Consider the following 10,675-nt stretch of genomic DNA (forward strand, 5'->3'; position numbering starts at 1 on the left):
CCTGGGGCACTTGAGTGTGGTCTCAGAAAGAGGAAAGGGCAGCTGTCCTGGGGTGGTTGGGCAAAAACTGGGAGACCCAATCCAGGAATTTGCAGCTAGGGGTACGGCAGGGTGTAACTGCTCCCTCCCCGCGGTCAGGGGAGCAATAGCGCTTTTCCACTGAAGAAGGAAGGGTTGGAGAGTCCCCAGGCAGAGGTGGGGGGGGAGGGGTGGGGTGGGGGAGGGGTGGTGGGGGGATGGCTTCTCTCTGCCCAGATCCTCTCAGGAGAAGGCAGACTCAGCAGATGGGTGGGATCATTCCGACCGCAGGCAGGATTTGGGGAAGGCTTACTTCACGGCCTTCCCCATGATGTGGGGCCCAACAGGCAACCACTTTAAGGGAGGGGGCTGGCGTTCCATTTGGAGTTCGGAGAACTGGGCACTTTCCAGATCCTTCCAGGTCTCTCTGGTGAGGCGGCAGCCATCCCCGATGTGTTTCCAGGTGGGCTCTGCAACTTGCTGCCACAGGAAGGCCCAGCTCCCACGCGGCTCAACCACATGCTCCCAGAAAAAGAACAATCCTCCCTGGGAGAGAAGAGCGTGTCACTCACCTGCTCCACCCACCGCCTGCCTCTAACCTCACCTCCGTCCCGCCGGCCACGCCTGCCCGAAACCTCTTGGTGAAGAGGGAGGTGCTGGTCTTCAAGTTCGGGGAGCAAACCATCCTGCTCCGTGACACCTCCTGCGCCCCGGCTCCGGCTGCCCGCCCAGAGCGTGTGATGAGCCTCCCGTGACTGACTGGGGACGACTGGTGAGACATTCTCAAAGGACGGCCAGAAGGACAGCATAACCGTGGGCAGACAGACGGGCAGGCGGAGAACCAGACAGAAGGGCAGGCGTAGAACCAGTATCCAGAGATCTCACTGGATACAGAGATGCTCGCCCAGAGCCCCCTCCCGAGAGCCAGACACACGTGTCCTGGACATCTCAGCCAGCATTTCGGGGAAAACTTGCACTGGGCTTCTGATTAAACTGGGGTTCCTCCAGCTCTTCGCTCCTCGCTGTGCCTTCCCTAGGTGATCTCATACTCCTCTGTGCTTGGAATTTACCAGCTAAAGCTGGTGACTTCCAAATCTGTATCTCCAGGCTCACTCTTTTTCTGACTTCCAAATCTGGACTTCCAACTACCTCTGGGTTCTCTCTGCCTCCATGGCACCTCAGACCTAAAGAGTTCAAAGCAGGTTTCTCCTATCTTGCAAAAGGCATTTCCCTCTACCTTCCCTCACTCCCTCCATCAGCTGCTCATGCCAAAAACCTGGAAACCGTCCTAAACTCCTTTCTCTCCACACCCAGTTCCCAATCTTACTGGGATTCTACTGCCCCTAATATCTCTACCTGGAACATTGTCAGTTGCCCCACTCCCTCCAGCCCCTGCTTAATCCCTGGGATCTCAATGTAAACATCCCACCCCTAGGTGTCCTCCCCTCTTCCCCGACTTCCCTGGGTGGCTCTCTTGTGGGCTTCCACATCCAGCCCTGGTCATGTTTCCTGCTCACCAGCAGATGGGGATGGACGGGTGTCAGATGCACTAGTTCACGAGATTCCCTGTCCTGGGTGCCCCGGACACTGGGGTGGCCAATGCTACGTTTGCTGCCCCTCACCCATACCCTTCCCTGCTGACCGGCCTCAGCACTCTGTGGACCTCCTGCAGGACCTTCCTTGGGCTCTGCACTGAGCAGAGCACCAAGGTGCAGACCACCACATCCGTGGAGCCATCGGCCAGCTGCTTCATGTCCTTCCTGAAAGCCACCACAAACCGTTCATACTCGAGATGTCTATTCTCGTCCATACTTTTTGTCAGGAACTTCTCAAAGTTGGGGTTCGGGTCCAGGCAGGTGATCCTGCAGCCAGATGGGTAGAACTGGAAGTTGGCACCAGTGCCGCAGCCCAGCTCCAGCAGGGCCACCTTGCCCGAGGCCCCCGCAAGCCCCTTTATCTGACTGAAGAGCTCCCGCTTCTTGCCCTCCATCTTCCGGTTGGTCTTGGCCGCCAGCACGGCCATCAGGTAGGGGAAATAGCTCTTGCACAGGGGCTCCCAGAAGCCCAGCAGAGCCATGATGTGCAGGGGCAGGGTCAGGAGCAGCACCAGCAGCTGCAGGAGCCGGACCAGGGCGTCCATGGCAGCCCGGCTGGGAGCGGCGCTTCCCTGGTGGCCGGCCTTTCCGCGCTGCCCGGGCGCTGCAGATGCGCGTCTCTTCTTGCCCCGCGGTAGGACTTTGCTCCCTGTCTCCTACTTGGCAGTTTCCTCCTCGCCGGGTGGAGTGGATCTGTGAAATCCCTCCAGAGGGCACAGGTCCCAAGCCCCCACAAGCTCTTCAGCAGATTTTATGGGAGGCGAAGGAACAGGTGGCGCCAGTGTGTCCTGAGTTCGGGGCGCTCTGCCCAGTTGAAGAGGATGGTGTGTGCTGACCATCTCAGAAGGGAGAGAAGGGGGAGGGGGGCTATGTCTCTGATCACAGTTTGCAGGGGCCAAATGCCCAGCAGAGCTGACTCACGACAGCCCGCCCTGGCCTGATTCGGTCCTCAGGTTCTGCTCGGTTTATGCAAGCTGGAAGTTCTGGTTGGGTGCCACTGGCACCCCCAGGGCTTTGTAAACGGTAGCCTGCCTCTGCCCCAGATACAAGCCAAACACAGAGAAGAATGTGTCTTAACCAGGGGGTGGGGGTGGGAGGGATGGGGGTGGAAGGGTAGGGGTGTGGGGGTGGGGGGGTTGTCACAGAACTTTTCTGCTGGGCTGCGGCACAGGGGCCACTCGGGCTCCAGCAGCACAGTGCAGGAGACGCCTTCCTGAAATAGTTCATCCGCGCCTGACTCAGGGTTTGTCCCCAGACCTCTTCTCTGGGGCCCACAACGGCCGGGATGGTGACATCAGTGGGTTTGACCGGTAGGACAGAGGCAGTGGACTTTGAGCTCCCGTCCCAATCAGGGACTTTGTTTAAACTCAGTCCTTCCCTAGAGGTCATCAGTGGCCCTGGAAAATGGTCCTTGTGAGATTTTAGATTGTTATAATCCCCCTCTTGTATAATGCTAATGCATAATGGTGAAGGAAATTTTACTTAAAGGACATCAACAACTTGGCATTCATTTTATTGCTGAATAATATCCCATTTTGTGGATATACCACAGATTATTTATCCATTCAGTTGCGGATGGGCCTTTGGGTTGTGTCCAGTTTTTGTCTATTACAAACAAAGCTGCTACGGACATTTACATACGTGTCTTTGTGTGGACAAATGTTTGCATCACCTGCTTGTGGAATGGATATTTATTCATTTATTTAAAATGTGTAACTATTCTTTTGTTTTGACTGTGTCATTGAATTTTGTTGTGGTGGTGGTGGTTAGAGACACATAACATAAAACTTACCATCTTCACCATTTTAAGTGTACAATTCAGAGATACTAAAAACATTCATACTGTTGTGCAGCCACCACCACCATCCATCCCCATAACTCTTTTTATCTTGTAAAATGGAAACTCTGTGAAACAGTAACTCTCCATCCTCTCCTCCCAAGCCCCTGGCAGCCACCATTATACTTTCCATCTTTGTGATTCTGACTGCTCGAAGTACCTTATTTAAGTGGAATGATGCTGTGTTTATCTTCTCGTGACTGGCTTATTTCACTTAGCATAACGTCCTCAAGCATGGCAGCATATTGAAGAATTTCTTCCTTTTTAAGGCTGAATAATGTTTTGTTATGTATATACACCACTTTTGCTCACTCATTCATCTATCAGTGGACACTTGGGTCGCGTCCATGCTTTAGCTACCGTCAGTCATGCCGCTCTGCACGTGGGTGTACAAATGTCTCTTTGAGACACTTCTTTCAATTCTTTTAAAGGGCATGTACCTAGAAGTGGAATTGTTGGATCATATGGCTTTTTTTTTTTGGTATTCTATTTTTGATTTTTCTGAGGACCCACCATACTGCCTTCCACAGTGGCTGTACCATTTTATATTCCCACCAACAGTGAACAAGAATTCTGATTTCTCCACATCTTTGTTGTTTCCTATTTTTTTTTTTGATAGCAGACACCTTGATGGGTTTGAAGTGATATTTCATTGTAGTTTTTAAAAATTTATTTGTTTATTTATTAGTGGGGGAGGTAATTAGGTTTGTTTGTTTATTTATTTGGTGGAGGTACTGGGGATTGAACCTGGGATGCTAAGCAGGCACTCTTACCACTGAGCTATACCCTCCCCTCTCATTGTGGTTTTGATTAGCATTTCCTTAATGATTACTAATGTTGAGCATCTAGCATCTTTTCATATGCTTATTGGCCATTCGTATACCTTCTCTGGAGAAACATCTATTCAGGTCTTTTCCCAATTTTCGAATTGGGTTGTTTGTTTTTGTTTTTGAGTTTTAGGAGTTTTCCATATATTCTGGATAATAAGCTGGTAACATTTATGATTTGCCTTTTTACTCTGTGGATAGTGTCATTTGATGTACAAAATTTAAAAGATTTCACAAAGTCCAATTTGTCTATTTTTCCTTTTGTTACCTGTGCCTTTAGTGTCTTCCCCAAGAAATCATTGCCAAATCCAAAGTCCTGAAGATTTTGTCTTGTTTTTTCCTAAGTTTTATTGAGTTAGGTCTTACATTTAGGTCCTTGATCCATTCTGAGTTAATTTCGTGTGTGTGTGTGTGGAGTTAGGTAAGGGTCTAACTTCATTCTTTTGTCTGTGGATATCCAATTTTCCCAGCACCATTGGTTGGAAAGACCGCCCTTTCCACATTGAATGGTCTTGGCACCCGTGTCAAAAATCATTTGACCATACAATTGAGGGTATATTTTGGGGCTCTCTACTCTATTCCATTGGTCTATACATCTGTCTTTATTCCAATATTATAGTATTTTTTCTTTCTTTTAATTGAAGTATATAGTTGATTTACAATGTGTTAGTTTCCAGTGTACAGCAAAGTGATTCAGTTATACATTATATATATAGCTACCTACATATCTATTTCTCTGTCTGTCTATTCTTTTTCAGATTCTTTTCCATTACCTGTTATCACAAGGTAATGAATATAGTTCTCTGTGCTATACACTAGGTCCTTGCTGTTTATCTGTTTGATACATAGTAGTGTGTATATGTAAATCCCAAAGTCCTAATTTATCCTCCCTCTCCCCTACCCCCCATGGAGTTTTGATTACTGTAGCTTTATGGTAGATTTTGAAATCAGGAGGTGTGAGTGTTCCATTTTCAGTTTTTTTTTTTTTTTTCAAGATCGTTTTTGCTATTTGGGGTCCTTTGAGATCCCATATGAATTTTAGGTGAGTTTTTCTATTTCTGCAAAAAGTATCATTGGGATTTTGCATTGAATCTATAGATCACTTTAGGTTGTGTTATTGACATTTGAACTATATGGTCTTCTAATCCATCAATATGGGATGTATTTCCATTTATTTATGTCTAATTTCTTTTGACAATGTTTTATAGTTTCATTGTACAAGTCTTTCACCTCCCTGGTTAAATTAATTCTTAAGTATTTTATTCTTTTTGATACTGTTGTAAATGGAATTGTTTTCAGATTGCTCATTGTTGTTGTATAGAAATGCAACTGACTTTTGTCACTGCCATTTTGCTGAATTTATTTATTAGTTGTAACAGTTTTTTCCTGGAAGAATCTTTAGGGTTTTCTACGTGTAAGGTCAGATCATCTGCAAACAGAGATAATTTTACTTCTTCCTTTCCAATGCGGATGTTTTTAAAGCAGGCTTCCTCCTCTTGTTCCTTATCTTCAAGGAAAAGGTTTCTTTCTTTTACCATTGAGTATGATGCTTGTTGTGAGCATTTTATTAGGATTGTATTAAATATAGTTTAGAGAGAACTGACATAGCTTTTCTTTTTTATTTGTGACATCTTTTTATGCAAGTGTATATTATGTCTTTCCAAGTATTCACATCTTTTGTCCCCTCAGCAGCATTTCAAAGACATCGAACATGTCTTAGTTTATTTCTAGTTATTTTACTTTTTTGGTTACTATAAGAGGGAGCCTGTATCCTCTAATTGGTTGCTATTTGCATATGTGTAACATCCTTTTTGATTTCTGTATATCCATTTTGTACCAAGTCATCTTACTGAATTCTCTCATTGTTTACAATAATTGTTTCCATTTAATTCTTTGGATTTTCTGGGTATAAAATAATCTGTGCAAATAAAGATAATTTCACTTCTTCCTTTCTAATTTTTATTTCTTTTCTTTCTTTTGCTTATTTGCTTTAACTAATGCCTTCAGAACAATGTTAAATAGTAGTATGGATACTAAATTCTTTTTCTTGCTCTTGAGATTAATGGGAATACGTCAGTGCTTTCCCCAGATTATAACTATTTTCTCTTAGCCTTTCACCCGCCTTTTTATACTTTGCACTATATTGCTGGGACTAGGAGTCTGCAAACTACATTTACTTGGCTTTCGTCCTTGTGAGTTCTGCCAATGGTAAGCATTTGAGGGAGATCAGACTGTGGGAGGCACAGGGCACCTTCCTGCTTCCAGCTGGACAGTGTGGCAGTTGCTGGTAGTGGCGGTTCTGTAGCAGCAGTGAAGGTGGGTGAGTCAAGGCTCCATCAGCCTGACCCAAAGGCTGCAGTTTTTCAGCAATTCCAGCTCTGCCCTCTTTGGCAGATGGAGAACACGTGACAGTGTTGACGACAGGACAGCAGCGGGGGTTTGTGGGATCCAGCTCAGGGCTGTATGCAGCTGGTGATCTGTATTTCGTTTATGCAGCGGTCAGTTGATGTTCACTTGGGTTGCTACCACTTTTTGGGTATTATGAACAGTGCTGCTATGAATTCTAATCTTAGTTTTATCTTCTCTCTCTCCTAAGTCATCAATCTCTACCTCTTCATGGATCTTTCAGCATACTAATATGCTCTCACATATGTCAGGTTAACAAAAACTCAACTCTCGGGGGGAGGGTACAGCTCAGTGGTAGAGCACATGCTTAGCGTGCACCAGGTCCTGGGTTCAGTCCCCAGTACCTCCATTAAAAACAAACAAACAAACAAACAAACAAACCTAATTACCTCCCCACCCCCACCAAATTGAAATTAACTCACTTAAAAAAACCTTCAACTCTCTCTTGACTCCACATCTCCCTTTGGCTACCAGCTCGTTTTGTAGGTTGACGTCGGAGTCATACTTGCAGACTCTCTACTCATGTTATCTCAGTTTCCTTGCCTCCCATGTACTTTTCCTCTCCCCGCAATCCATTGCTCTAATAAAAACTGTTCTCATCAAGACCATCAGTGATCTCCACATCGCCAGATCTAGTGGCTGTTCCCTGTTCTTGTCTTATTTGACCCCTTAACAGTTTCAGAAATGCTGGCTAATACTTCCCCCTTGGAAATCCCATCTAGGCTACCCCAGCAACACAATCTTTTTTCCACACCATTCCCCTGGCGTTCCCTCTCAGACTCCCCACCACCCCTCCCTTTAAAGGTCTTTCTCATCTACTCAACCCTCTAAGTTTTTGTTCCTTTGCATTTAACAATTTTGTCTATGTTTCAAAATCTGCTGTTTTTGCTAGTGAGTTCGCTCCACGATGCCAGGGAGCACATTTTCCTCCTCGTTGCTGTGTCCTTGGGGCCATTTCCAGTTTCTGTCTCAGGGACCAGTCAACATAGCTTTATTGGATGGATGAATAAAAAGTCCATATCGTTGAGGGCCTGATATGCCGACCCAATGGATTTGGATCTTTTCCTACAGGCGATGGGAACCAGTCATATGGTCTGATTGGCTTGTTGGAAACATCTGACAACTGATTTAAGGAAAAAAGACTGGAGGCTGGGACACCAGTTGAGTGATAATTTGTCATACTCTGATGACGGGATGGAACACCTATGGAACAATGGTGGTGGGGACAGACAGGAAGAGATTTATCTCAGGTGTTAAGAAGGTAGCACTGATAATTACTTTCTTCATTAAAAAATTTTTGTTAAAATATGCATAACACAAAAGTAACCATTTAAACCATTTTTAAGTGTATAGTTCAGTGGCATTAAGTTCATTCCCGTTGTGCAACCATCACCGTCATCCACCTCCAGAGCTTCGTGCTCTTCCCACCTGAGAGTCTGTACCTATTAAACATTAACTCCCCAGTAGCCTTCGGCAACCACCAAGCGTTTATAATTCTTAGCAGATTACCTTAAGGCTTCTAACTTGGGTCACTGGATTCAATTTATCAGAATAAGAGATTTTTTTTTTGAAAGATGGTGAATTTGGTTTTGGCATGCTGGAGGTGATCTGTCCAGTGAACAGTTAAATATAGGAATTTGGAACTTTGAAGAACATTTTAGGCTGGAGATTTGAGACTCATTAGCTTAGAGGTTGGGTTTGGTCCTGAACTCCGAACAAGCAACCCTTGTTGTCCTCTCTGACTTGGGTGGAAACAGAAAATACCCCAAGCCAAGCACTGGGAGCCCTTTGCCCTGTGCTTTCCCCCCACTGCCATGCAATAAAGCACTAGATCTTGCCATGCATTTCCAAATGCCTTCTAAATAGATCTTTTCTTTTTTTTGGTGGAGGTACTGGGGATTGAACCCAGGCCTCGTGCATGCTAAGCACCCGCTCTGCCATTAGGCTATATCCTCCCCCGTCTCATCTTTCTCAGCCCAACCACCAGTGCTTTAGTTCAGGCCCAGGTCATCTGGTTTCTGGACCCTGAAAAAAGCTTCCTAATGGGTCCCCTTGTTTCTAGTTTTGGCACCTTGAAGTCCATTCTCCACACAGTCCCCAAACATGCTTTACCTAAAACCCAAACATGATCATGCCACACCTTTATTTAAAAATCGGAGTTGTTTCCTCGTTGTCCACAGGATGAAGCCCAAGCTCCTTAGCGTGGCCGACAAGGCCCTGTGTGACTGGCTCCCGGTGGAAACCTCAGCCTCTCCTCCGAGGCTTCCCCCCTTGCTGACTGCGGTCCGCCAGCCCGCAGCGTGCGCGGCTCCGTCCTCCCCGGCTGTTTCACACCGGAGCCTGTGCCAGGCGGGGCCCCTGCACCTCACTTGGCTCACTCCTGGCCTTTGTTAGATTCAGCTCAGGATCTTCGGTGCTGAGAAAGGCTTTCCTGATGACTCCCTGACCTGATGGGCTCTAGGCCTCGTCTCCCTCACACTATATACAGGCACTATATTCACACTACATTGTGCGGAAATAACCTGTTTACGTATCTGTCTCCCTTAATGGCCCGTTGAGCATAGGGACCATGTCTTATATCTTCCTCTAGCCCCAAGACAGGAATAATCGATAATGTCTGCAGAATGGATGAATGCCGTAAAGGAACCAGGTGCCTGAGCAGTAAATGAAACACACCTGTAGGAAACTATTAAGCGAAATGCAAAGCAGAATTGCATGTGATTAGTGCCAAGTATGCAGGGACAGGCTCCAGACTCTGTGGGCGGGAGCGTTCTGTGAGGGAATGACTCCCTCCCCTTGGTGGAGATTAGGGCTCTTATTACTATGAAGTGGGTTTTTTTTTCTTTCAATTTTGCAAAACTGTAGTGATTAGTATTCTGGAATCTTTCTCCTCAAAGTGTGTTCCCTGGACCAGTGATGTTGGCTTCGCCTGGGCATTTGTTAGAAATGCAAGGTCTTGGGTCCCACCCCAGAGCTGCTGAATCTGAATCTGCATTTTGAGCAAGACCCCAGGTCATTCATATGTGCAGCCATGTCTGAGATGCTCTCTCTGGAGAAACCATTTTGTTGGCTGGAGCTCCACTAGATGGAGTTGTGAGCTCAGGGTCCTTGGTCCCTCTCGTTCCTCTGGGAGGCAGTGCTCTGTGGGGCTGGCTGGAGGTTCCAGGGCCTGACTTCAAGGGGTGGGTGGTGGCAAAGGACTCAATCTAGCAGCTGTGCCCAGGTAGGCAGGTCTGCAGACGCAGCCCCTCACAGGCAGGGTCAAGCAGGAGCTGCCGGGGGTCTGGGACTGGCTTTGGCTGTATCGGCCCAAATGGAGTCCAGCAGGATCAGGCAGGGGCAGTGCAGCAGGAGGTGGACCTGGATGGAACTGGTAGGCGAGACAGGCAGAGGGCTGGTCAGTGAGCGTGGGTCAAGGCTGGAGGATCAGATGAGACAGTTCCTGGGACTGGGGCAGGGACTGGGGTCAGGCCCTCAGCTTCAGGAATGGGGCGAGGCTCAGGGCTGGGGTAAAGGTCAGAATGTCTGGCGTAAACATCGTTCCTGGTGATCCGAGGCAGCCTTTTCACCGTCTGAAGGAGCAGCTGCTCTGAAACGCCTGCTCTGCGCCGCAGCTGGCCGGCTTTCACCTTAGGCCTCCACTGGTCCCAAGGACACTCGCAAGGAGCAGGGAGGGGAGGGAAAGAAGAGCGTGTGTCCTCCGGTGACCCATCGTGCCCTTCCTGATCCGTAGGTTTGTTGTGTGACCTCTGCATGCACCCTCTTATGTTCAGATGCGGTGTTTGGTATTTCACAGCAAAAGTAATGGAAGCCACTGGATATGAGTTAGAATGCCAGCTATGACATGTGTTAAAATGTACTGAGATCTCTTTTTCCCTTCTGTCAGGGAGGAGTGTTGTGGTTTGAAATTTGAAGCTGGCACCTGACCTGGGAGGGGCTGAGGAGCCCAGCAGAGTGAATGTAGGCTTGGGAAGAAGGCACGTGTTCCTTAG

General features: G+C 47.2%; 1 protein-coding gene across 1 annotated transcript; it reads right to left on the reverse strand.

The window, feature by feature from the left end:
- Nucleotides 1-215: 215 nt before the first annotated feature.
- On the reverse strand, nt 216-2,207 carry LOC135322486 (thiol S-methyltransferase TMT1B-like). The gene is made up of 2 exons (XM_064491284.1): nt 1,661-2,207; nt 216-564 (listed from the first exon to the last, which is right to left on the reverse strand). The coding sequence occupies exons 1-2, from the start codon at nt 2,156-2,158 to the stop codon at nt 328-330; spliced, it is 735 nt and encodes a 244-aa protein (XP_064347354.1). The 5' UTR covers nt 2,159-2,207; the 3' UTR covers nt 216-327.
- Between the last annotated feature and the right edge of the window lie 8,468 nt (nt 2,208-10,675).

The sequence above is a fragment of the Camelus dromedarius genome, chromosome 11 (genome assembly GCF_036321535.1).
Source record: "Camelus dromedarius isolate mCamDro1 chromosome 11, mCamDro1.pat, whole genome shotgun sequence".
Lineage (NCBI taxonomy): Eukaryota > Metazoa > Chordata > Mammalia > Artiodactyla > Camelidae > Camelus > Camelus dromedarius.

Excerpts from the sequence above, each read along its gene's own strand:
- LOC135322486 (XM_064491284.1), bottom strand. The coding sequence starts at position 2,158 with ATGGACGCCCTGGTCCGGCTCCTGCAGCTGCTGGTGCTGCTCCTGACC. Across the intron at positions 565-1,660 it reads TCCACAGAGTGCTGAGGCCG|GGAGGATTGTTCTTTTTCTG; the intron begins GTCAGCAGGGAA and ends CTTCTCTCCCAG.